The sequence below is a fragment of the Candoia aspera genome, chromosome 2, assembly GCF_035149785.1.
Source record: "Candoia aspera isolate rCanAsp1 chromosome 2, rCanAsp1.hap2, whole genome shotgun sequence".
NCBI lineage: Eukaryota > Metazoa > Chordata > Lepidosauria > Squamata > Boidae > Candoia > Candoia aspera.
Window position 1 is genome coordinate 63,660,075 of NC_086154.1, and position 27,692 is coordinate 63,687,766.

The window sequence follows — 27,692 nt, forward strand, 5'->3', positions numbered from 1 at the left end:
CAATGGCAAAATGTACTTTTAACTCCAGGGACTCCACCTCCCTTGAGACTGAAGGCATGGAAGCTTTGAAGATTCTGAATCTAGTGAAAACGAGCCTTCAGGAAAAGCCCGGCTGCTGGCAAGACTGTGTGGCCTGGGCCCGGAGACTCTGGGAGCATCTTTTCCATCGGGACATCCTGCAGTTGCTGTACAACTTTCCACGTGAACACGTGAGACATGACCAGAGGCTTAACATGTGCATATCCTCTTGACCTCAACTATTTCCTAGCTTCTTGCCCATCACAGTGCAGCAAATGAAGTGGGCAATGGCTCAGTGTGATATATTAAGATCAAGGGAGGGTCATTCCCCTGCCCATCTTTGGATGGAGTGCGCACTTCTCTTGCAGCAGCTTCCAACTTATTAAAACTCATAATTTAATCCAGAAAGTACTGGTCTCATCCTGGAGACATTGCTTGTTCAGACTTAGCTCCACTAACCCTCGCTCTTGCTGCTGCTTTGGGTAGAATCCCATGGTTGTAAAACGTCTCACACACCCTAGCTGAAGGTTCTGAAAATAAATTTTTAGTTTTTAGTTTTTCAGCCTGGCAGCAAACGTCTGGAAAGCAAGGGCCTAATAGGATCTGAATCAACTGGGAAATGGTAAACAAGAGTCCAAAGTTGTATATTCAAAGCAGAGGACCAGTTTGGTGTAGTGGTTAAGGGCCTGGGCTAGAAACCGTTCTAGGGCACGAACCTTGGGTGGGTGACCTTGGGCCAGTCACTCCCTTTCAGCCCTAGGAAGCAGGCAAGGGCAAACCACTTCCAAAAAACTTTACCAAGAAAACTGCAGGGACTTGTCCAGGCAGTCTCTGAGAATCAGACATGATTGAATGAAATATGTACACAGAGAGAGAGAGAGTGCAGAATCCAGATGCTCAGGCTGAGAAGTCAAACCTAGAACAGTTTCTATAGGGGGCCTGCACCTGGCTCTCTTCCTGTTATTGTGGAGCAGCAAAACTCAGGGTAGCCATTCCCTTTCCATGCAACTTGTTCCAGTGGTAGGGAAAGCCCTCTTGCCATATTTCCTAGTCCACAGTATCTGGCACCTGCTGGGAAGATTAGAAACTATCTGCCCTGTTTGTAGCAAACACATAAACTTTTACATCCACCTCCATACAGTGGTGGCTATGTAATTTTGCAGGTGGTGTTACATATAACCAGAAAACAAAATGAAGCATTTTTCAGCATTACAAGAAAGCACATGCTCCATGAAAAGAACTTTTACTAATTTTTTTTCCCCTTTAGTTATACTAATACCTAAAACACAGAAAGTGATTTTCTTGGCTTGGCTGCGAGGAAAATCAAAAAGAGAGAATCAGATGGAATTACTGTACATTTTTGTGGAAACCCAGATGCTTAACTTAAAAGTGGCTCCTTTGATAACTCTGTGTTCCATTCAGGGTTGAAAATGCCACTGAAGCATTACTGTAGCGATGTATTATAATATGCATTTTCATGGCTTTTCATGAAATGATTCAAGGAAGGTAAGGTTAGCTAGGGCTCCATTTCATTCATTCGCCCTACAGCTTTTTGATAACACTGTGGTCTCAGGTTCCACTGCACTTCAGGCTGTGGTTGTCAGGCTCTGCCTGCTACCCAGTAAAAACACAGACGCTAGCGTAGGCTTAGGTTCTGGATTTATTTGAGTAACAGTATGCGTGCCCTTTAAGAAAGCTGAGAGTGAGTGGAGCGCGCTGGAACGGGATTTAAATAGCCCGCGCCGGTCAGCGCTCCACCCCTCCTTACTCCGGGTGCGCCCCGAGCCCCGCCGGTTCCGTCGTCGGTAGGTGAGGGGTCGTGGAGCCCCTCCTGTGCTCCGGGCGTTTCCTCGATTGCTTCCCTGGCCCGTGATGGTTCATTGCCGGGCGATCAGGTTCGTAATCTCATTGACAGCTCGGGCGCACCTCTTGGTCTGGTCTTGTCAATTGCTTTCTTTGCAACCTTGTATCTCTCTCTTCCGTGCCTCCGGCTAGAGTTGATACTTTGTTGCCAGCACCTGCCTTTTCCCTTAATCCGCCAGGGACCCATTTCCCTGCATTGTCATGCGAGCCGTTGCGATGTCACAAGCATCGCAACGGTGATCATGACATGCTGCCCCCCTTTGAGAAGGTTAAGCCGCGGGTTTGGAGGGATAGGCGGTATGGAAGGTGTGGATCAGGTCTGGAGCCTAGATGTCGCGGGCAGCAACCCACTCAGGGTGCGGGAAGTGTTTCCATTTGATTAAGTATTGGAGGGAGCCCCGTAGCTTGCGGGAGTCAAGTACCTCCTTTACTTCCAAGTGTTGCTGCCCGTCTATCATCACTGGTGGGGGGGGGGGCATGCGTGGGTGCCACCGGGAGGGGTCACTTGCTGGCTTGAGTAAGTTGCAGTGGAACACCGGGTGCAGTCTCTTTAAATTATGGGGCAGGTCCAAGCGCTCCGTGACTGGGTTCACGATCTGTGTCACCTGGAATGACTTGGGCCATTCCAGTTTTTTGGACGGTTGCGGTGATTTTATGAATCTGGTGGATAGGTAGACCATGTCCCCCACCCGAAACGTTGGTTGTTGGTGCCGGTGTTTGTCTGCTTGTATTTTGTAGGTGGTTTGTGCCTCTTTAAGCGCGTCTTTGATGATCGGCCAGGAATCTGCAAGTTTCGTACCCCACTCACAGGCGGCTACTGCTGGGGACGGGGGTTGGGGTAACTCAGGGATGGGGACAAACTCCCGACCCGACACCACCCCAAAGGGGGTTTGTCCCGTGCTTTGATGTATCGCGTTATTGTATGCGACCTCTGCAAACAGGAGTAAGTCCACCCAATCGTCCTGGTGGTAATTGATATAGGAGCGGAGGAATTGTTCCAGTGTGGCATTAAGGATCTCCATAGATCCATCCGTCTGGGGATGCCAGGAGGTTGACAGGGCTTGCTGGGTACCTATCAGTTTTAAAAAAGCCCGCCAGAACCTCGAGGTAAATTGTGTGCCCCTATCGGTCACCAAGCGGGAGGGGCAGCCATGTAGGCGGTACACGTGGACTAGGAACAGTTTCGCCAGCTGTTGTGCTGACGGGATCGAGGCACAGGGGATGAAGTGGGCTTGTTTTGAGAAGTAGTCTTTTACTACCCATATGACCGTTTTCTTTTGGCTAGGCGATAAGTCCACAATGAAATCCATTGAGATTTCATCCCACGGGTGGGAGGGTTCAGCCACGGGTTGCAGCAGCCCCTGGGGTTTGCCAGCCGGCCGCTTGGCCATTGCGCACACTGGGCAGGACGCCACATACTGCTTGACATCCTTCCTCAGCGAGGGCCACCAAAACTGCCTCCAAGTTAGATGTAGGGTTTTCAAGAACCCAAAGTGACCAGCCTGTTTGCTGTTGTGCGATCTGTTGAGGATCGCCTGTTGAGAGTCGGGTACGTATAACCTTCCCTCTGCCCACGTGAGGTCCTGGTCCATGGTGACCTTATTGGGGTTGGCGAGGAGCCAGGGGTCTGATTTTAACGCCGTTGCAAAATCGGACCGTAACCCACCTGGCATTTGCGGTTGCCTGCGTCTAGGGGCGGGTTGCGCCAGGGTTGCTCGTGAGGGGGGGCCAGGCTGTCCCCGAGTGCGCCCCCGGGTGACCGCCGCCAGACCCAGCTGGGAATCAGAGAGCACCGTCCCCACGATGTCAGAGATAGGCTCTGCATCCTGTGGCAGTCGGGAGAGTGCGTCTGCCAGGAAATTCTTTTTCCCTGGGATGAACTTCAGCTGGAAGTTGAACCGGCTGAAGAACTGAGCCCAGCGGATTTGTTTGGGGCTGAGGCGTCGGGGCGTGCGGAGCACCTTGAGGTTGCGGTGGTCTGTCCAGACCTCAAACGGGCAGGTTGCCCCTTCCAACAGGTGGCGCCAAGCTTCCAGCGCTGCTTTAACTGCAAAGTCTTCCTTTTCCCACACGTGCCAGCGCCTCTCTGTCTCTGAAAATTTTCTGGAGAGATAGGCGCATGGCTTCAAGATTCCAGCGGAATCCTTTTGCAGCAGGATGGCGCCTATTGAGAAGTCAGAGGCGTCCACCTGCACCACAAAAGGCCGTTCGGGGTCCGGGTGAGCTAGAATTGGCTCCGCTGTGAACAGTGCTTTTAGCCTGTCAAATGCGGTTTGACAGGCGGGAGTCGAATTAAGCGCGGCTCCTGGGTTTTTTACCTTGCACGTCTCCCCGACGCCTTTGGTTTTCAGTAAATCAGTTAAGGGCAGGGCAATTTCCGCGAACCCCCTCGCGAAGGACCTATAGAGGTTTGCGAACCCAAGGAAGCTTTGAAGCTGGCGCCTGGTGTGTGGGCGCTCCCAGCTCAAAACTGCCTGAACCTTCGCTGGGTCCATCTCTATGCCCTTGTCAGAGATTCTGTAGCCTAAGTAGTCCAAGCGCAACTTGTGGAACTCGCACTTGGACAGCTTGGCGTAAAGTTTAGCTTTCCGGAGTTTAGTGAGGACTTGCCTCACTAACCTCTCGTGTTCCCTCTGCGTCCTCGTGTAGATGAGGACATCATCCAGGTATACTAATACGCCCTTGAACAGATGTTCGTGCAGTACCTCATTGATGAGTTGCATGAAGACCCCCGGGGGCCCCGCCAGACCGAAAGGCAGTACCTTATATTGGAAGGAGCCCAAGGGGCAGTTGAACACCATTTTCCACTCATCCCCCTCCCTGATGCGGATTCTGTAATACGCCTCATGGAGGTCGAGTTTGGAAAACACCCTTCCCTTTGACAAGTGTGCCAGCATGTCCTTTACGAGGGGTAGGGGGTATTTGTTGGATAGGGAAATGGAATTTAATCCGCGGTAATCGGTGCATAGTCTCAGGGTGCCGTCCTTCTTTTCATGAAATAGGACGGGTGCTCCAACCGGCGAGTTCGCTGGTTCTATGAAGCCCCTGGAGAGGTTTTTGTCCAAGAATTCCCGCAGCGCCGCTAATTCTCTCTGGGTCATGGGGTAGAACTTGGGCTTGGGTAATGGGACGTATGGGAGCAGTTCAATTGTGCAGTCCGTCTTGCGGTGGGGGGGTAATTGGTCCGCCTCCTCTTCTCCGAAGACATCTGCAAAGTCCACGTATTGCTCCGGCAGTCCTTCTGGGGGTGGTTCGTGGGTTTAGTCGACGACCTCTGCCCTCCCCACCGTCAGAGCAGATGATTTGTCCGGCGTCGGTGCCTGGTAGACCCCGTCTTTGAACGTGATGGAGCGTGTCCTCCAATCTATGTGTGGGTTGTGGCGTGCTAGCCAGGGGATCCCCAGCACTACTATGGGTTTCCCTACCTGGGTTACCACAAAGTCTATGGATTCCTTGTGGGTGCCCATTGTCAGGGTGACCTTTCTGGTCCCCTGGGTGGCCAGTTCCCCCCCCCCCCCCGCTGTAGAGCCGTCGAGTTGTTGGAATGCCAGCGGTTTAGGGAGGGGGGAACAGGGCAGTTTTAGGGCGGCGACAATGTCCGGGTGAATCAGATTTCTGGAGCACCCAGAATCCACCAGAGCCTCGACCGTAATGGCTCTAGGGCCATAAGAGAGTTTAATTGTCCCTGCCAGGATGGAGCAATCGTCACTCACCCTGGGGTTGTTGTGCCCCTTCTTTACCACCTGCCCAGCGGCGCTGCTTAGAGCAGGTGGGGGGCGTTTTCCGCTGGCTGTTCTTGGGCGTCAATCGCGTACCCTGCGAGGTAGGTGTCCGCTTCCTCGTCCGGGATTGCTAGCGCTCCTGTCAGACGTCTGGGGGGTTGGATGGCTTGTGTGGTGTCTTCGGTGTTGGTCTGGGCAGGCGATCCGTTGTCCTGTCTTTGAAACAGTCCGCCGCTCGGTGGCCCGTCTTCCCACACCTGGTACATTGCCCGCGGGCAAGCCTCCGTTGTTGGTCTACGTCCCAGGTCGGGCCCGACTGTGGGACTGGTCCTCTTGTGCTGGGAGGGATTTTGTCATTTGCGGTCGTGAGCAGGAACATGCACCGAGCGTGCTCCGCTTTTCTGGCTAGGCAAATCCACCCGTGAAGGGAGGCTGGGTCGTCCCTGTAGAGTGCCCATTGTAGCACCTCCCGGTTGAGGCCACCCTTGAACATGTCGATCAAGGTGGCCTCAGACCATTCCGGGATTTTGCCTGCGAGGACCTTGAACTCGAGGGCGTCGGTGCTGCCAGATGCTGTCCGGTCTGTAGTCTTGTGCCTTCCTGCTCGGGCATTTGGGGGTAGTGGAGCCTCCAGGTGGAGTAGGGTGTTCCCGTCTGGGGTCCTGCTCTGCTGGCCCATGTGAGGAGTTGTTGGCCCCCAACTTCGTCTTCCGTCGGGGCTCTCCCATCTGGGCTGGAGCTCCAGGTCTGGAACTGGGGTGCGGTGTGGGCAGGGAGGGTGCCCGTGTCCCATCTCGGGTGTGCCGCCTCCAGCAGCTGTCGGCTCATCTCTGCCTCCTGCGGGCCATCCTTCACGCCTCTGGTGCGAAGTGCTGACTCCATGGCCGTCCCCGGTTCCGTTATCGCCAGTGGATCTCTTCCGCGGAAAATTTTCGTCCGGTGGAGCTTGGCGAATTTGGTTTGGTGACTCTCAGCTTTATGTTAGGCTCTGCCTGCTACCCAGTAAAAACACAGACGCTAGCGTAGGTTTAGGTTCTGGTTTTATTTGAGTAACAGTATGCGTGCCCTTTAAGAAAGCTGAGAGTGAGTGGAGCGCGCCGGAACGGGATTTAAATAGCCCGCGCCGGTCAGCGCTCCACCCCTCCTTACTCCGGGTGCGCCCCGAGCCCCGCCGGTTCCGTCGTCGGTAGGTGAGGGGTCGTGGAGCCCCTCCTGTGCTCCGGGCGTTTTCTCGATTGCTTCCCTGGCCGGTGATGGTTCATTGCCAGGCGATCAGGTTCGTAATCTCATTGACAGCTCGGGCGCGCCTCTTGGTCTGGTCTTGTCAATTGCTTTCTTTGCAACCTTGTATCTTTCTCTTCCGTGCCGCTGGCTAGAGTTGATACTTTGTTGCCAGCACCTGTTGCTCTCTTTTGTTACCTAGTTGCCTTTTCCCTTAATCCGCCAAGGACCCATTTCCCTGCATTGTCATGCGAGCCGTTGCGATGTCACAAGCATCGCAACGGTGATCATGACAGTGGTCCCTTCCCTGTTTTTCCTCACTGGGTATGTTGTGTTACTGACAGTAATACTGCCATGGTTATATACATACATCTTTTAGTTGGTAAAGCAATTACATCTTCCTTTTCTATAATCGTTCTTCTTGGCCCTTACATATAGCATATATTGTTAATCAGCATGCTATAAGGTTTGAAAATGATTTTTGCTGGTAATGGGCTGTAATAGTGTTGTGGGAAGGAGGCCCTGAATGTTTTGGAGGAACTAAAATATATACAAGTAAGATGGATACGGATATGGATGATATAGATAGTTCCTTCCAGCCACATCTGCTGTTTCTTAGCCCTTCACTTATTCTCTCTTCCTTGGCTGAATCTCTTCCCTTCAGGCTGCAGAACTTGCCTGGCTCTGTTCCAGCCTTTGGTCAGTGGCGCTTCCTTCCTTGAACTTCTCTCCCCCACCCCATGTGGCTTCATGACTGACCCCATCTGCCTTTGTCCCCAGGAGACAAGCTCTGGACTTCCTTTCTGGTCACGATCCAAGCGATGCCCCCAGCAACTCCATTTTGACTACAATAATGTGAGTGGGTTGCTCAGCTTGGGAACTAGCAATTCTAGAAGAGAACAGACTTGGCCTTCTCAGTACGCATCATCAGGGAAAGGTCTTGACATTTCCTCAGCTGGGTTGACCATTTGTATCTTAATGTTAAACAAAGGGACAAAAGTAAATGTACACATTCATTCCCTTGAACACACACACACATGCACATTCAATGAATGGAAATCGTTTGATTTTGTTGTTATTTCCTACAACAGGTGGCAAACCACTCACAGTAAATAGCTGGGAAAGCAGTATGAATCCCAAAGTGTCTAATCAGCAGGAGAGAGATTAGTTCATTTCAAACCTGCCTTGGATGTTTCAAGGGAGGGTTCAGAATTCACTGAACATATCTGGTAGGCAGTCCCTGAATCCACTGTTTCGTGCAGTGATAGTAGAAAGCTGCATAAGGAGTTGTGATGTATTGATTGTATAAGAGGGGAGGTTTTGTTTAGCTGGGATGATAAGGAGTTTGTAATTTTGGAGGGTCCCCCAGTGTATCCAGTTACTGATCATGAGGAACAAGAACTTAGAGTTGTATAGGGAAAAGGGATGTATTTGGTGCTGACCCTGCTAAAGCTGTCTTTGGTTTTTTACAGACTACCCACAAGACCTTCATTGTGATTGCCAGTCGCCTTTTCGCTCAGACACATAGGCTGCATGTTCATGAGGATGAAGCTACCACCTTCCAGGTCCTCCTTGATTTGCATCTCCCACCCTTCCACCCAAGTCAGGGGGTGCATATCCCTGTTACTGATGAAGAGATTCCTGCACTACCAGGTGCCCTTAGTAAGAAATTGATGAGATCAGTGATAATCAAATAGCTAAACTGTCTAAATTGCTTAAGTTAGATCCTAAAGATCCTTCTGCTGGTCTTATCAAAGATGTGGGTGGGGGTTATCCGATGTCATTGAATTGTAAGGGTGATACAAAAAGCTTTAAACAAGCAGATAATGTTTTGTTCATCCCATACCACACAAATGATCTTACTTGAGCTGCTCCAAATGTGTCTTTTAGATCAGACAATGCTGGTAGAGCTGAAGCAAGAATTGGGAAAGCTAAGGCAAGAGCTTGAAAAAAACAGTGCCCTCTTCTCTGCTCATATGGAGCCCCTTCACTTTGACAAGGTATGAATATCCTTGTTTATTGCATCTTGCTTTGCATTTCCTTCTGCGTAGACCTTCCTGGCAGACAGGGAGTGAGCTATATGAATCCACTTTTCCAACTGTGACCTCCTCTCCGGCAGTTCTGTCAATAGTTCTTAGTCCTGGACCAGGCAATTTCAGTTTAGAGCTAATGCACTTTCCTGAGATGACTCATGAACCGATTTTCCCATTGCCCTGGAATTTCTAAAGGGCAAGTACAGACAAGAGCCACATGATTTTTTTAATATTCAGAGTTCAAATGCTGAGTTACAAAGAACACTTCCATTGTATCACGTACACAAGATTTAGTATAGTGGCTCAAAGACTGAGCTACAAATCAGGTTGCTTCTGGATTTGAATCTCACCTTTGCCAACAACTCTTTGGATAGCCTGAAGTGGGCTGAGCAACTTCTTTTAGGCTGAAGGAAGCATTTGGACTTGAATGGTGTGCTGGGTCCCATATTCCCCAAAGTGGATGGGTCCAGGGCATATAAGTGGCAGAAACAGAGCAAAAGCTGGATATGACTGAATTTAAGTCAATTTAACATCATAACTTGAGGCCAAGTTACCTGAGGGACCGCCTCACCCCCGCTACATTGACCCATCCCACACAGTTAGGCAGAGAAGGCAAGCTATGGACCCTGTCCATGAGGGATTGCCAATTGGCAGGGTCCAGGAGGAGGGCCTTCTCTGTCGTGGCACCCGCCCTTTGGAACATCTTACACCCAGAGGTAAGACAGGCCCCCACTCTCCCGGCCTTCCAGAAGGGGGTGAAGACCTGGTTGTGCCACCTTGCTGGGGACAGGAGAGGGGATAGCTGTTCATGGGGGTGGCTGGCTCCATAACCACACCAAGGATAAGATTTTATTAAGGCCCATTACCATTTTGAATTTTACACTCTGTACTTTTGTACTTCTATATTTATGTATATTTATATTTATATCGATTTTATATTGTATTGTTTTTATTGTTATTTTATGGTCTGTAAGCTGCACAGAGTCGTCATGTATGAGATGGGTGGCAGAGAAATTTGATAGCTAAATAAATAAACAAGTAACTTCCCATGTACATAATGATTTCCTTAATTAGTTACATTAAAAAGTTAAATGTGTAGGGAAGTTTTAGATGAACTCTAAGGAAACACCAGTGCCTTTCTTTCCAGAAGAAAATTCTCAAGGAGAAAAAAGAGGAAATAATGATGCCGTTTGACTGCTAAGTTACACATTAAATTTGTGGTGCAATCACACAAAAGAGGAAGGTAGGAGTATGTGACCTCAAGACTCAGGCACACCACATAGAACAATTCTTTGTTTTTATATCAGAACGAAACCATATCTGGATAATCTGCTCTTTTGAGTTATTGAGTTGAGTTGATGAGGCTACAGTCCTGGGCATACTTCTTTAGAAGTAAGCTTCCTTGATCACAGTGAGACTTAATTCTGAGCCATGCATAAAATTAAGGCAAAATAAAGTCAGAAGGGTCATCTGTCTAAATTCATTCTTATCTGGGGTGAGCAGATGAGAATGAAAGAGGGAGAGTGGAGAATGGAGATGTGCTTGGATGTGGAATGATAAGGATGTAGAACGTTTAAGGAAAATGGTGGGTTCATGCCAAGGGTTTTGCTCACCCTTGCTATCAGGGAGTCTTAAAAGGAAAGTTAAACTGGGTAATGAATGGAGAGCTGACCTTCTGTGTACAAAGAATACGCTTCAGCACTGAGTTATGGCCGCCTTCAGCTAGCTCACAACTTGCAGTAGGAAGTCTGTTTTATTTAGCAGGAGAGAACATTGTTATTGAATGACATCCCATGTGTGCAGAGCAGGATTGGAACAGGCCCACAGCTGCTGTGAGCCAAACTTTTTGCATACAGTGAGTATTTGTCTGCAGAAATGCAGTTGTAATGTAGGAATCTTGTGGGGATTATATCCAAATATGTCATCAGCTGCCAGGATTGGGGTCCAGATTTTAGTTAAGGTGGAATATTTTCCATATATTGCCATTTCAGTTGAAAGTTGCTGTCAAATGCTTCTAATAGAAATTTCATTTACCAGTCAGGTTTAGTTGCTTTGACCTTTCCATGTTTTGGAGGCTAATGTCTCTGGAGTTTTGAGTTGAGTTGTACTGTAACTGGGTTGATGTTTAGGATTTAGATACTGTCTTAGGTTTCTAGAAGGGAGGAATGTCATTGTTTGAAAACACAAAACATCATGCAATTCAGGTTAAGTACCTAAGGGCTAAGGTCAACTTTGTCATTCGTACTATTACATAAATGGTTTAAAATTGTAGACAAGTATTTAACATTATTTATAACCCACCTCAGTCTTGAAGGACTGTGGGTGCACTACTTGTACAACATAAAAGAAAACATAAAACGTAACAATACAAATCCTCTAACCAGGGTTCTTGTTATGGATGCCCTCATTCAAACCAACTGGGGCCAAAGGCTCAGTAGCACAGATTTGACTTGTTTACGGAATGTTAACCGAACAAGGTCTGAACGGAGGGAGGGTCTTCCAAAGAATGAAAGGTACTATGACGAAAGTGTGTAATCTGGTTCACAGCCATGTACTTCTTGTAGGGATGGGGGTGGGGGGTTCTCAACAGATAGGGCCAGATGACTTTCCTAGAAAGGCAGATACATTTTGACAAGGTGTTTCCTGATGTATTCTCATGCTGCACCCTAAAGAGTTTTTTTTAAAATATCATTCCCAGTGTCCTGAATTGAGCCTCGAAGCCTACTGGCAATTAATACAGTGACTTTAGAGTTGGTACTCTGTGTTAGTGGAGTTATGTCACTGGCAGTCTAGTTGCATTTTGCATCAGCTCCATCTTCAGAGTTGTCTCCAAAGGCATCCCCACATAGAGCATGTTGTAGTGGTCCAAATTAAGGTGCAGAAGATTCAATCTGAGTTGAGTCCCATGAATACATGGAATTTAGACTTTTGTCCCTATTGTAGTTTTGCTTGAAAAGCCCCTGTCATTTCCTTAGCTGGAGTGGGGTTGAAGATATTTCAAATAGTCAAGGTCCCCCCAGTATCCTTCCCTGGAATCAGGGAAGGGGTTGTCTCTGCAATTTAATCGCATAAGAACATCCATTCAAAGACAGACATGCAGTTCCAAGAAACAGCTTCATGGACATCGTTGTAAATTTGGACCTTGACTGTGTTCAGACTTTGGAAGTGCCAGGATGCTTGAAATGAGTGACACTGCATATTAGGGCTCCCTGGTTGGACTACTGCAATGTGCTGTACGTGGGGCTACCCTTGAAGACCACCCAGAAGTTACAACTAGTCCAGAATGCAGCGGTGTACGCAGTGTTGGGTGTACTTTGATTTGCTCATATCACATTGCTGTTGTACAAGTAGCACTGGCTCCCAGTTTCTCTCTGAGTGCAAGTCAAACTGCTGGTTATCACTTTTAAAGACCTACATGGCAGAGAGCCAGGTTATTTGTTGGACTGCCTCTCCCTGAGGGTATCTGCCCACTCCACCAGGTCAGATTGGGTGGGCACACTCCCTTCCCTTAAATGCTGCCATCTAGTGAGACCTAGGAAGCATGCCTTCTCCATAGCAGCCTCTGCTCTGTGGAGCACCTCTCCTGGGATCCAACAGGGTCCCACCCTTTTAGCCTTTTGGAAAGCAGTAAAGGCCTGGCTTTTCCCCCAGGCATTGGCATAGGGTGAGGTTGGGGCCTGGGGACTGCATTGTCTGATGGATTGGATATTGTTGGTTAAAGTGCCAGGCTTTTGGTTTCATTGTTTCTTTCGTTTGTAATATTATTGTGAGCTGCCCAGAGTGTGTTTCATAAGATGGGTGGCCTTATACATCTTACCAATGAATTAATGAATGAACCAGGCCCCCATACTGTCTTTGCAGTACTTAACAGAGCCTTCTTCCTTGGTTTACAGTTCCTCTTTCCATTTTTTCACATTCTCCCATCTCCCATCCAAAGCTACCTTGGTCCTCCCAATTCAAAAGTATTCCAAAACGTTCAGTCTAGAATGCCTCCAATGTTATGTTGACATGGGTTGGATAGATAAAAGGAGCAACCATATTAAAAGATTGTGAAACAGATTTGTCACATGGGAAGAAAGAGGATAAGGAGGAGGGGGAAAAGATTTGAGGGCACAGTTCCTCAGCCAAGTCAAGGGCAACCTTGTACTACATCTGCTCTGGGCTGTGGAAAGTTCTTCAGCTGCACACAGTTTTCCAAGATTGCACAAAGCATGGCGCACACACCATTTTTGCAGTCATTGAGTTGTTTTGCTTTTCTAAAAATAAACCCTCCAAACACCATCATCTGCAGCAATGTTTCTCAACCTCAGCAACTTTAAGATGTGTGAACTTCAACTTCATGCTGGCTGGGGAATTCTGGGAGTTGAAGTCCACACGTCTTAAAGTTGCTGAGGTTGAGAAGCACTGGTCTACACCCATTACCACATTCTATGCCTTTTCTATACAGTTTATCCAGTTGCAACCGTTCTTTATTTTTCCTGACTTTTGTAAGGCGTACAATCACTTTTGTCTGATTCCCATTGAGATCCCTTCCATTACTTCCACCACTTCCTGGTTAGGACTGATTTTGCAATTGTTGGGCCCTCAGGATATGGACTCTCATTTGGATTTCATTATACATGCAGCCAATCTGCGAGCCGAGAACTATGGCATCTCTCCAGTGGATAAATTCCAGGTGAGGCCAGTGGGAAGTCTCTTGCTTCTTTTTTCCCCCATTGCCAATCAAATGAAAGACAGAAAATGAGGAGTTGAGAGTGGGGGTATTGGAATGTGTTCTTGCTTTCCAGCTGATTTTAGAAGAAGTCCATGCAGCATGGTCACGTCTTCACAAGACAACTCAAGAGTGGGAGGGGGAAAAGGTGGAACCTTGGAGAGAGAGAATGAAGGTGGTGGAGGCCACCAATTCCTTGGCCAAGGCCTCTCTAGCAAATCCTTCCCCAGTGCTTGCCACCCTACTTCCTGAAGGAAGCAGCTTTCTTTCCGTTACCTTCACGATGTCTCTTCAACTTAATTTCAATAGGCCAAGAGGATTGTGGGCCGGATTGTACCTGCTATTGCCACAACAACGGCTGCTGTAGCTGGCCTGACCTGCCTGGAGCTTTACAAACTGGTGTGGCAGCACAAGCGTCTCAGTTCCTATCGCTACAGTTCCCTCCAGCTCTGTGAGCCCCTCCTCAATTGCTCCCAGCCTCTGCCATCAATACAACAATACAAGGTGAGGTCTGTGGTGATCGTATTTTGGGCTCTGAAGTTATCATGGTTTGAAAACAGGAGGCACTTAGTTGGGTCTCTTTTTGTTTGCAAGTCAAAGATGAGAGCGAGCAAGAGAGAACTCCAGATGAGTTGGAGTACCCAGAAGTCTAATGGGCTGGAGCAATGGGTTGCTGCAGTGCTAGGAGCCAAATCATTCTGGAACAGAAATCTAATTGCTTTGCACTAGTACACATGTAATTTCTATAGCAGGATGGATGTTGGTGGCCATCTTAGTTTATAGCAATCTCTCTGCATTGCAGGAGGGAAGGAAGAGCAGTGGTTCACTCTTATTTCATGCTCAGAGCGCTCCTAAGGGTGGCTTTGGAACTAAGCATCTGTGATCGCTTGGATGGGTGGGTGACACACCCTCTAGTTCTTGCACTGTTGCTGGAATGCTTGAAAGCTATCGTGACAGAATTGCTGATTTTTCTGGCTCAAGCCCGTCTTCAGACATTGCAACAGGAGAATGAAAACTGGAAGTCTGAAGCCCTTGACCTTCTGGCCTGCACTCCAGTTCTTGGCTACGGATTCCAGCCACAGTTTCCTCCTGGAAGCGGAGTTTACAGGATCACCTGGAGATAGGGCATTGCTCTAGGTGTTACTGGCAGCAGGAACTATTAGGGACCTTGTAGCTCTTAGCATACGGGCGAGAATGAAGTCCAGGCTGCAGAAGCAGCCAACCCATGCCATGCCATGCCATCTTGTCCCTCCTGTCTGGAGACCGGGCATGAATTGCTTGCCCAGCCCTGGCCTGCAGGGGTGGGGGAGGCTGCCCCGGCTCAGCTGCTGCTGACCCTGCCTTTCCCCGAGCCCCTTCTGGCAGACAGACGGCGAAGGAGATCTAGTTTCAGAAGCCGATGCCTGGTGTGTGTATCAAGCTAGCAGAGGTGCAGAAGGAGAGGGATGGATAAGTGCCTGAGAGCTGTCAGACGCAGGAAACGGTCTTTAACCTGCATCTGACATTCACAGCTGGTGCTAAGCTGCACACTAGTCTGGAGCTCCAGCCACAGGGTTTTCTTTCGGCAGAAGCCACTGATGCCAGCCCTGGATCTCTCCACACATTCATGTTCTCTCTGGAGATGGTGAGTGGCCTTTCCTGCAGAGTTCAACAAAGCCAAGGTAAACCCAAGCTGAAACAGTGCTGTGGCTAAAAGGGAACATGTGCTAACAGAACCCTGGTTTGTTCTCAGAGATAAGTCACAAAAGCCTCACAGACATCTTCGGGACAACATTAGAATTCAGACGTATCCTCTCCTGCCACCAAAGTGTTACTTGCGGATGATGATAGTGGAATAAATAACGTTGCTATAAAAAGTACCTTCTGGCACTGAGAAAACGGTGGGCAAATGTATAAGCCGTTGTGGAGAATTATTACATTAAATTAATACTATCCGTAACGTATTAAAGGTATGCCACTATCCTAGCACTGTGAGTGAGTGATCTTTCCGGGATAGCATCCACCATCAGGCAGATTGTTTGTATGTGAAGTTCTTTGATTATCACGTGTATCTGGTCTTCCTCAAATAAGCTGAATTTAGTGGAATTTCCAGGTGATTTCTCTGAACTCTGACTAGCTTAGCTTAAAGATGGAGTTGCGCATTCAAACTCCTTCCTTCCTTTCTGCCTTCCTTCCTGTTTGTGCCGCCAGCTGTGCTGTGGCATGGCTTCTTCCTGGCAGCTCCTTTTAGACTGCTCTGCCGTTCGTTCTTTCTGGGGGATCCACTTTGTAGCACGAATGTGGAGGTGTGTTTGTACTCACCCAGAATACACATGCGAGGGCTTTGGAGTTGCTGCCCCCTTTGTCCCAGTTCCAAGAAGTCACCCCCAGGAAACTGCCTTGGTCCTCTGGGGCTGGGACTATTCTTGGCTTCCTTGCAATAGCTCCCTTTTCTGGAGAAAGAAGCCAGAGCCAGAAGGGGGGGGGGCGGGAGTGGAAAGAGCAAGAAGCTAAATTAAGAGCGTCTGTTTGAATAGAGACCTTTTTGTCTTGAGTTTATGGAGTGAGAGGCTGGCCTTCCTGCTACACAGGAAGCACAGATTGGAACCAGATTGGTAGGAGGAGGGAGGGCTGGCAGGAAGCGGGGGTGGGGGGTGGGACGGCGGCTCTTCCATCTCCAGTGATTTCCAGGGCTTGGGCTATCGGTGCCTCTGTTCCTCCTCCCTCCTGGTTCAGATCATGCTGCATGGCCCCAGGGCTTGCTTACACCCCCACCATCTAGCCTTGCCAAATGTTGTATATTTTTAAAGGGTATCTCCGATTTCTAAACAGCACAGCTCTGCAAATGGCCCCTGCAATGACCAGAGATTCAGTACTTACGTGGTGAAAGGGGGGCAGCCTTGGTAATGAAAGTCTGTGACATTTTGAATTTGAAAAGCCTTCTCTGCAGCCCTAGTTTTATCCAGCTATGGAGGGACTGTGACTGTACCAAGGACAGCGGGACACCTCGAGGGGCTTAGGCTTTGCTGCTCAGAAGGTAGATAGGAAGGGGAGGTTTTTCACTCTGCGAGTTTGAAGCCCCATTTGCGTACTTTTACATAGGATTTGGTGAACGTGCCTTCCCCTTGTAATTGTCCAGTGGTTTGGCCATTGCACCTTTTTACTTCTTTCAAAACAGATTTGATAGGGGGAAAAAAGATGAAATAGAGATGCAGCACCTGTGATTGACAGTGCTAAGAGCTTTCCCTCTAGATCAGGGTTTCTCAACCTTAGCAACTTTAAGATGGATGGACTTCAACTCCCAGAATTCCCGAGCCAGCCTTGCTTGGCTGGCTTGGGAGTTCTGGGAGTTTGAAGTCCGCCTGTCTTAAAGTTGCCAAGGTTGAGAAACCCTGCTCTAGATGCATCCCTGGATCTTGGGAATGTAGGGAGCTACCTTATACTGTGTCAGACCTCTGGTCCATCATGCTTCATATTGCTGACAAGGATGGGCTGATCTTCCTCTGGGTTTGAGAGTGGAGTTTTTTGGTGCAAACCCCCTGGTGGAGATGGAAATTGAATCAGAGAAAGCAAACAGTTCTCTTTTGAGGCACTGTCCCCAAACACCGTCCGGATGTGTTCAACTAGGATTCTCGTCAGTATAAGATCTAGTAGGAAATCATGGAAGTTGTAGTCAGAGATGTCTGGAAGACACTATGGTAGGAAGATTCCACTGAGCTGCGCCACTCCCATGTGATGATTTGCAGTAAAGCCACAGAGGTTTCTGACTGAACTGTTTAACTGAGCCTGTGATCAGAGGTGTCAACTCTTTTCACTACCCTCACTCCCACTCAAGTCATACGCTTGATGACTGTTGATGGATTTCAAAACTCTGTTAACAAAGTAGGTCCTACAAGCCTGACATCTTACCACCGCTTTTCTTGGCACTGCCAAAGTATTAAAGAACAGCAGCAGGAAGATAGGATAGCAAGTCTGCATTATACCTTAGGGCCATTTAGGACACATCCAGCTTGCTTCTGTTTCAGGGGTGAATAAACCCTTAGAGTTAAATCCTGACTTCATTCCTGAAGTTGCCCATGTGAAATTGGGGGTGGGAAGGGAGGAAGTAGGGGAGAGGAGGGCTCAGAGAGGAAAGGGAGCAGCATGGGAAGGTGGATAGATTTGCAAAAGGAATAGAGAGCTGTACTGAATCCAAGAACTTGTGGAGTTGATTAAGCCGCATATGGGAGTCATTAGTTAGTGAGGGCTGATGATTGGGGGAAGGCAGCTCTTATCCTGGCGCCAAAGGATTTCTCCCCCCCAAAAGGATTCACTGGAAATTTGTTTCTCATGCTGGAGCAGATTTTGGGATGGGGATGGGTTAGGAAACAACATCTCAGAGAACTGTGAAGGGCAGATTGCGTTGAGAAAATCAGAAACAAAGAATAATGCTGTGGCATGGGAATCAGAGTTTTGGGAGCAATGATTAGCTTAGAACCCCAATACTCTCTCTTCCTGTCCTGTGCCACATGGTCCACTCACTCTCCTATCTCCTTGTAGCCTTGGCTTTGAAGAGTGATCTTCTTTTGGCAGGCACAAAGAATTCCCAGAAGTCCTTCCTTGGCTATGGAGGGGGCTTGTCTGATTTCCACTGTCTCTACTGTCTGAGGTTAGTCCCTTGGCTGTAGAAATACAGAGGCACATAAAGGAGAAGAGGCAGAGATGAACAGGAGGTGCAAATGTTTCCCAGCAAGTGTGAGAGGCCAAGCGGCCATATGGCACTTAGGAAAGAGGAGAACCCGTCCTTGTGACTAGCAACGTAAAAGAGCAAATGGAACAGGCCATATGGCCCCAAATGGTCAAAATGATGAACTTTGGCTCCCAGTTCCACCCCACCAAAGTGTGGCATAGCATAAGCTCTGTTGGCCTCATATGAGTCTAAAGGTTATCTCCTGCAGGTTAGGGACTCTCTTGTGTACAATGATTTAATCTGAGTTACATGATGGTTTTTACTAAAGACTTAGAACTCCCTCTTTGATGGTGCTGAGCATCTGAGTTCACTTTCCTTCTTCCCATTCCCTTTTCTTATTTGCTTTCCATTCTGAAGAATATAAGCAGCACTTGCCACAGGCATGTGGAAAGCATAAGTGAAAATGGGGGCTGCTGGTTTCCATTCTTCTCCATCTGGCTCTCCTTTTCCTGGGTTCAGCAAAAGCTTCTGCATGGGTTTGAAATAAGATAGGTAAGGACTCTTTGTTTTCAAATTGTAAATCCAGGAACCATTGCCAACACAGTTTAGTTACCAGTGAAACACATAGACGGGAGAGGGATTATGCCTCTGAAAGGAGTTCCTGTGTGCAAACAATATAGCCATATCACCTGTTCCATTGGACAGGGACTCTGGTCCCAGAGTTCGTGTGTGTGGAAGTATATGCAGAGAGAAACTGGTTTTAGATTTGATGGATGCATGGAAGATGGGATGTATGCCTAACATCCCCTTCCTCAAAATCTATGGATGGAGGAAGCATATGGAAAATGCTTGTAGTACTTTGGAGTAGAAATTTGCACGGAGGGCCATGACTGTACAGGATTTTTAGAAACTCAAGTCCATATACATGAGAAGGCCAGCTACATGGGGATTGGAAGCTTCTCACCTGTGGGCTTTTGCAGGACCACAAGTAAGCCTCTAACTGTCCTAACAAGCAGGAACCACACCGAGACAAGGAATAAGTCTCTAGTGTTTTATTACTGCTACAGTAGACAGAAAATCCTAACAAACTGAAGAAGCGTGAGAAAATCCATACAGATAAACCCCAAAAGTCAAGGCGGGTCTGTTCTGTGTCTCTTTGAATGGCTGCTCAATTCCTCGCTACTACGCATGCGTTTCCCCCCCTGGATAGGGGCCCCCTCCTGCTCACCATCAGTGCTCATGACACTAACCTCTCCCTCAAAAACCCTCACCAACCTCAATGAAGAAAGCCACAACTACAGGCATTCCATCTCAAGTTCCTGCAAACAGGGCTTGTTTCGACTGCTGCTTGCACCAAACCACTTTTGCATGCAGTACAGTGGAGCACTTGTGAAGACAGTTCAATTTCCCCCATTTTGTACTTTCACCATTACGGGAAAGGATGAGGTAGCCAAAGTGGCCTATTTGTAACATTTACAGAGATGGACCTGCTTTGGATGCCATGTGCTTCCCTCAGATGGAAAGGTGCAGGATAACTGAGAATGGCTTCAGCTGTCCCTACTGTACAGATGATCCGGTGGAGCACATGTAAGAATGGCTCTCGGCTGCCCCATGCTTTCCCTGATGTGGAAGGGCTTGGGTCATGGAAAACTACTTCAAAAAGTGTTCTAGGGGACTTGGATTCCAGCCCTGTTCCTACTGAGATCATCCAGTTTGCAGAAGAAGGCTACAGTAGGACCCAGTCCCTGGAAGCAATTCTGTTCCCTACCTACGTCTTACGTTATTTCATGACATTGTACCAATACCGTCCAAGACTGCTTTGTCTAACCTGGATATTAGAATCCTGGAAGTCATGGCACCTGGAACAGGAAACCCTTTAAAGCCTCAGACAGCAGTGACCCTTTGTGCGTTGCTTTGAAAAGTTCTGAACAACAATGCTTTGGTTTGTCCTGTGGCTGTCCTGTTATGATTGGAATTAAAAATATTGGTGTCCTTAAACTGCTAGTGTTAAAAAACAGTAATCCCGATATACCTTTTTGTGGGGTGGGGGAGAGATGGATGCACCCCCATTCTTTTTTTTTAAATATTTATTTTAACATTTCACACACACACAAAAACCCTACACACAAAAAGAAAAAAACAAAAGAAAACAGTAACAATATAAACACACAAAAAAGAAGAAAAAATTGCAAGGGATTGTGAACTATACATATTGTATATCCATTGAACCATACATAAATGTTTATAAATCTAAGTTAAAGAAATAATAAAGATAATACTCGATTATTATAAAGCTATGTTACCCCTATCCTACTGAGAAAAAGTTGGTTGAACAGTGGGATGGGATAGTTTTCTAGGTAGCTGCAGTGAAGAAGTGCCCCATTCTCTTTCATAAAAGCTCTAAACAGAAGTCTGGTGGAGTATCTATAAGCTTTGGTAGATGCCTCTATTTTCAGATTTATATAGGGGAAGCGAAATTGTCCGTTTCTGCCATTTCTAAAAAATGAGGATTTGCTTAGGAGGCTTAGAGAAATGATGCAGTCCAAGCCAGCTCCTCCCTAACTGACCAGTGAGTTTGCCCAAGACAGTATCCCTTTGTGCTGCCTGATCCCCCAAATTTCTCCCCAGTCAGGGCACTTCCTACTATGAGCTAGTAATCAGCTCCAATGGCTCCCTTGTTACTGGACGGGATGTTTCTTGTCCTCTTCTGTTTTGCCTAGGGCCAACAATGCAAAGAGCAAAGAGGTCAATAAGTTGGGAGGCCTCTTTATGAAGAAAAGGATAATTGTATGTTGGCAGGACATCCATTCAATGTATCTTTGTGTAATAGAAAGCTACAGAACATGAACAAGTAGAAGAGACCCCTGTCGCGTCCTCTCTGTTCACTCTGCTGCCAGTTCGTGCATCCAGAGAGGAGAAGGCTGGAATGAACCAGCTCATCCAATGCTGACTCCCTGTGTGAAATGCAAGAGGAATAACTTTTTCTGCTCCACATTTTTTTGTTTTTCAGTGCATTAAACTGTCTTTTCAGGAGGAGGACTGGTTTTCACTGGAAGCCTGCCATTTTTGTTTATGAGAGTTCTGTTCTGCCTTTCCTTGAAGACTCTCAGATCTGCGTTTTAGTCTTATGATAACCTTGTGAGGTAACTGAGAAGTTGGAAGGAAAGTGACCTTCTGGGCCAGTCTAATTCTGGCTTCCCTTATCTTAATCAAATGCTCTCAACTGCTGCATTGCGTTGGCTTTTGGGGTGGCAGTGGTTAATTTCCCTTGCGGTTTGAAATGCTGGGTCTGATTGGAATTTGTCAAGTTATTTTTTTATTTTTATTGTTTTTTCTTATGTTCCCCTTGGCTAGATTAAAGAGCCGCTGTTTGGTACCTAAAACCTCTCCTGTGAAGGTACACTACAATCAGTTCACCTCTTAACCTTCTTTCTGATAAGATGCACAGTCTGAGTTTCTAAGGTCCTTTGCTGTAAGATTCTTTCCCAACAGTTTTTAACATCTGACTAGAAAATGAGCAGTAGATCCTGAACTGGACATAATGTTCATAATCCACAAAAACATTTCTTCTTTGTCCTCTTGTTTTACTAAAACCATCCCAGTGGTCTAGTGATACAGATTATTTGGGGCGAATACTTGGAGTCACTGAATTTACCAGTCCATCAGTCCGGTTCCTTGAAGCTGCAGTGCAAAACATATTTACTCAGCCCTCAGTTCCACCATGTTCAGCTGATCTTATACCCTAGAAAATACAGTTGGGCTTATAACTTGGGATATAAGATCCACTGGGACATCCCTCCAAATGAACGAAGGATTGGGTTGCATGGCATTTTAAGAGTGTGAATCTAAGGCTTGACCCATTCTGCTCTCTAAGAAATTGGTTTTTTTGAAAGCTGCCTGTTGCAGTTTTCTTGAAGTGGACCAGCTGGGGTAGGATTGCTCACACAGACTTTTTTTTAAATTGATCTTCATAATGCTGATAAGGTAGACTTCACAAAAGCTTATACTGTAATAAATGTCTAGTCTTTAAAGTGCCCCAAGACTCTTTGTTGTGGTATGTTGCAAAAGACTAAACTTGCTGCCTCTCTGGAAATTTATTTCTTCCCAGTATCACCAGAAGACATGGAGCTGCTGGGACAATATTACTGTGCCTGGTTTTAATTCCAAAGGAGAAGTTGTCACCTTGAGAGACATCTGTGATCATATCCAGGTGAAGACACTTGTTCTAGTTTCAGGAACAAATTCTGGCAAGTGCCTGGGGCATATCCTGGGATAGTCAGTTCTACCTCCACTTGTTCCTGTAGTAAGAGTGTTCTCCTCTTCCTTCCCTAGGCAGGCAGGGTTGCCTTTTCTGTGCAGGGGAAGGGATGGCTGGGCATATCTCCCTGGTTGTTGGTTTCCAGGATTATATCCAGCCTCATCTGTGAACAAATACAAGGATGATTTTCATCCAGTATTTCCCCGACACACACAGACCTCATGGGATGTGCCCATTCTATCCCAGTACCATCGTTGTCTTGATTAGCCAATATTCAGTTCAATAAACTTCTTGCTCCCGGTACTGTCCTAACAGTCAGGAACCACACTGAGACGAGGAATAAGTCTCTGGTGTTTTATTACTGCTACGTTAGACAGAAAATCCTAACAAACTGAAGAAGCGTGAGAAAACCCATACAGATAAACCCCAAAAGCCAAGGCGGGTCTGTTCTGTGTCTCTTTGAATGACCGCTCAACTCCTCACTACTACGCATGCGTTTTCCCCCCTGGATAGGGGCCCCCTCCTGCTCACCATCAGTGCTCATGACAGGTACGCTCATATCTTGCAGCCTTATTATCCCAACTCATTCATATCCTTTGTTTCATCCTTCTTATTGTTTTTCATTTTTGTTCCCACAGTTGGATGTCCTGTATTGGACTCATCTGTCCATCTTCATATTCTTCCAGCTCAGCCTTCTCAGACTTGGTACCCTCCAGATAGATGTTCTGTAATTCCCAAAGCGATAGCTGGGTTAGTCTTCCACTGCATACTAAGCAAAAGATATATGGCATCTTGAAGACTAACATACTCATTAGTCCACTGATGGCTGAGAGTTGGAGATTATGAAGTTTTCATAATCAAATATATTTGCAGGCCACCATGTTAATGAAGACTATTCTAGCTCTTTTCCATGTTGTCCTCAACTGTTCCAGTTTTATCCTGACTCAGTGGTCTTCAGTTAAAGGATTTTAATGTGGTATTGTCCTTATTGACTGTTTTTCACAGAGGGAGCATAATCTTGTGCCTCAAAGGTTGCTATTTGGGACAGCCACTCTCTATGATAAGGAAAATGAGATAATAGAACAACAGCCTCCGTTCAGGTAGGAATTTGACAAAGATATATCCTTAAGAATTTAATAATAACTTGTAGTCTGAGTGCTACAAATTGTCCCTAAACCCTTTCTTTGGTGGCCTCTGGTCCTGCCTCCCTCCATACTGCCAAATGTTAGATTCCCAACAAACATATACAGTATTAACTTGGTTTAAGTGAAATAGGTTTAATGTCATTAGTGATCATGGGTTAATATAATTAACCCATTTCTCATGGACTCTAGAAAATAGAATTCTCCTACTCACTATGTGACATCAGCCAACCCACTGTAGACTTTAGCCCTCAAAATCCTGTTAAGTGTCCTCCCTGGCCTTAAACTTTTTTTTCTGAACAGATCATAATCAAAGATGAGAGTCTTGAGATTGCCTCCTTGCATGAACAACGTTTCAGAAGGCATCTTGTGATCCACTGAGGGATATTATAGGGCCCTAATCTTCACAGCTTAGGTCTCTGGTCCCTATAGCAGTTGTAGAGATTGAGGAGGCTCTATCTAACCAAAGCAGGGAAAGGTCTTGTGAAATTGAAATGACAGGAAAGACTTCCAATTTGGAGGCCCATCTGTAAAAGCCATACCCAGCTTTAAATTCTAGAGTGCCTTCCTATATAAAAAACACTTATGACACTGTCTTTCAGCCCTAAAAAAGAGCTTCCATAGCAATTTACAGTCATCAAAAATGTTATTTTTAAAAGCAGAAGAATATAAAAACAAACCAAAATGAAACAAGTTAAATCTCAGTTTAAGATTAAAATATGAGAAGGTTCCCAGGCTATCAAAGCTTCTTTCCATTAATTCTCACAAAGGGCTGCTGTTGGTGCCCCAGGAAAAGCAAGGCCTGGTTGGACAGTCTCTGGGAATCCTTTCATCTTTCTTCCTTCTATGATAGCTGAGGTTGAATATTTGCTCTGTTTGGGCCTCTGCTTGCCCAGTTTGGTTGGCTGGAGAACAGTGCACCATCCAGCTGTGCTTAGGAAGTCGGCAGAGGGATCCTCAGGAGTGAAGGACAGGGAGGCCATGGCTACCCCATTGCAGGGCCCCTACAAGTACAGCCTGGGTTCTGTATCTGCAGCAGCTGCAAAGCCTCTATGTCCTGTCCCTTCCATGCTGGGTAAACATCCTGCTGTCAGCACCTCCTCCTCAACTTCCTGGGGCAGACAAAGCTCATCCCAGCCTCAAGCAGGCCCTTCTGGGCTTCTGCCAACCAGAGGCAACTTTAGTCTCTTGCTCTATAATCTTTCCAGACTCCCTGGCAGCCTCTCCTGTTTTCAGCACACTCACTCTCCTTCTGTCTACACCCCCTCTCCAAACCAGTCTGTAGATTCTCTCAGGCAGAAGTGCTACTCTCACTGTGGCTTCTGTTTCCTAAGGAGAGAGCAAAAAGACTGCCTTTCTTTCTGCTCTAGATGGCTGTAGTACAGGGTGGAGACCCTGGGCCTGCCTGACAACCCCAGCTGGCATGGCCAAGGTAGGGGATCCTGGGAGCTGTTGCTCAAAAATACTCCCCATCCATGCTCTGTACCAGAGTTTCTCAACCAGGGGTTCCCTGGGAGATCCAATGTATTTAAAAATTATTTCAAATTTGGGCAACTTCACATTAAAGACGTAAGTTTCATTATTTTTAGTTTAAGAACACTGGTGATGCATATACATACATACATACATACATACATACAGGCCTACACATGAATATATTCATTTTGTAACTTCTGGCCTCTACTTGAGCCTGAATGTGCAGGGGTTCCCTGAGGCCTGAAAAATATTTCAAGGGGTCCTCCAGAGTCAAAAGGTTGAGAAAGGCTGCTCTAGTATAAAAGCCTCAGGAGAGGGTATGGTGCTCCCACATCTCTCCTGATGGAGGCTAACATAATTTTAGCCCCTAATTCTGAAGCACGTTGGAAACAAATGCAAACTGGAAAGGGAAGCAGGATCCATATCTAGCTAATTGGATGCACCAGATGCTCTGACAATCGCTTGCTAAGTGACAACAGTGAGAGAGGCTACTGCCTTTATTTCCTCCTTGAGGGCTTCTCAAAGGCATTCTGTTGAGTACTGTGGGTGAAGCAGAATAGTAGACTGGGATACGATTAATTAAGAAGCTTTGATGGACATTTGCATCCTTGGCTTATGCCAAAGGCGACTTATGAAATCAAATCCCTGTGTGGTGTCAGGTATTTCCCACTATGGTTCTGACCACAGTTCCTCTATTGATTCTACCATGCAATTATTATAAAAACATGGTTTATATTTTCAGTAGAGCAAATGACAAAGACCATCCATGCTAGTGGGCTGCTCAGTCCTTCCCCTGGCACCACGCTCACTGTTTGTTTTTACTTTCTCAGCCTGACAGAATTGATTCATCGAATCACTGGAAAGTCAGTCTCCAAGGAGCGCCATCTCTTGGTATTGTCAATGGTCTGTGAAGATGAAGAGCTTGATAATGATTTACCACCTGTTCATATCAGGCTTCAACCAATGAGTAGTCAAAAATAAGTAACTCGTGTAACGCTCAGAAGGGAAGCACTCTCGCTAAATCAGACAGAAGCCCTGAAAGTAGCTGCTCCAAACGCGTATTAATACAAGAATGTGCTTTGATAAAGAGATGAAGGTGATGTGTCCTCTTCAGTGCTTCAGCTTAAATTTGCCTGCAGGTGTTATCCTACCCCTGAGGGCCCTGAACAGATAATTCATTGGAAATAAATACAAAGTGCAGTCTATAGAGCTGCTTATTTTGCACCCTGAGTCTCACTTCTCATTATGTTCCTTATCGCTTCGGTTGGGTGTGTGGCAACATTACATTAACCTGCTTTGTTCTGCCAGAAAGTTTATTGAACTGGCACCCTCTGTGAGTGTTGGTCTATGATTTGTAGCCAGCACTGCCAATGTTCATGCTGGGTGGGGATTAGGCTCATTGTAGTCCAACACAGCTGGAAGGCCCCAGGCTAGGAATGTCTGCCTTAAAGGATGGGAGATTTAATTTTCTTAGCACTGGAAGAGAGACATAATCTTCAATGTTCCATGTCCATTAATATCTCCAATTAGATGTGAGAGCTTGATGGCCATGCTAGGAGAGGTTTTGGAAAGCCTCTGCCAATTAGAGCAGACAGCATTGGGCTAGATGTAGCAATAATCAACCAGGGCACCTTCAAGCTTTCATCTGTCCCTGTGTTTTGAATAACTGCAGTGGGAAGGGAGAAGTTGGGATACTGTGAAATATTTGGGGGGCACTGTATAGTGCTGGAATTAAGGGTGAAATCTGAGTTTATACCTCTGGCTATCATCAATTGGGCAGAATTGCATAAGCCACTATCTTTTTTCTCACAATAAGATGGGACTGTCATGGGGATGAATGAGACTTTGTAAATCACTCACTATGCATGCCAAAAGGAACATCAGAAGCTGCCTTACACAAGCACTCCATCTAGCTCAGTACCTTGTCTATACAGACTCTTCACAGTTTTGGGTGGAGTTCTTTCAAGCCCTACCTGCAGATGCCAAGGATTGAATGGACATCTCGCATGCAGAATATGTGCTCTCCGAATGAGCTATGGCCTATTCCTTGATACACATTGTTGCAAATGAAGCTGATAGTGCTCATGGCCCTACAGGGTGTAACTACAGCCTCCCTGGTTGATGGCCACCCAGACTTAATGAAGGAGAACCCTTTGCTCCCACTATTGCAGGCAGATCCAACAGAAACTTAGGTATTTGTAAGCAGTTGCTCCTAAATTGCTTTGCTGTAACGTCTACCTGTTGGTTTCACTTGTTCTGCCAGCTCAGATCCATCTTCTGCGTGGCAGCCGTATAGATATTTGGAAACTGCTACCTTGTAACTCCATCATCATCTTTTGTCCCAGCTACTGAAACATCCAGCTCTTTCAACCGTTTCTCACAACATTTGATTTCCAGAGAACTTTTCCGTACTGAGAGACACATAGGAAGAGTTTGCCTCTAATGTTAGGAACTGTTAAGAGTAACTTGGCTGGCATTTCCATGTTGTGATTTGATTTTTAAGAAAGAGTGTGAGAACTTCACTTCTGTGAATCATCTCAAGCAGCACCACTAATAACATCTGATAAAGGTAACTGAGTGACTGGCTTTCCTTTCTTCAC

The 27,692-nt window shown here is 46.7% G+C and overlaps 1 protein-coding gene across 4 annotated transcripts in view; it reads left to right on the plus strand.

Moving 5' to 3' along the window:
- The window catches only part of UBA7 (ubiquitin like modifier activating enzyme 7), a 56,248-nt gene extending 28,583 nt beyond the window's left edge, over positions 1-27,665 (plus strand). The window contains exons 17-25 of one of the 4 annotated variants that reach the window (XM_063292016.1): positions 29-209; positions 7,605-7,679; positions 8,297-8,477; positions 8,715-8,824; positions 13,446-13,532; positions 13,878-14,072; positions 22,325-22,426; positions 23,113-23,224; positions 23,480-23,574. In XM_063292016.1, the coding sequence (XP_063148086.1) occupies positions 29-209; positions 7,605-7,679; positions 8,297-8,477; positions 8,715-8,824; positions 13,446-13,532; positions 13,878-14,072; positions 22,325-22,426; positions 23,113-23,205 (1,024 nt within the window). In that variant the 3' untranslated portion in view covers positions 23,206-23,224; positions 23,480-23,574. Of the gene's footprint in view, positions 1-28; positions 210-7,604; positions 7,680-8,296; positions 8,478-8,714; positions 8,825-13,445; positions 13,533-13,877; positions 14,073-22,324; positions 22,427-23,112; positions 23,225-23,479; positions 23,575-25,922 lie in introns of those variants that run through there. The other 3 variants (XM_063292015.1, XM_063292017.1, XM_063292018.1) reach the window with 3 other exon arrangements.
- Positions 27,666-27,692: the final 27 nt, after the last annotated feature.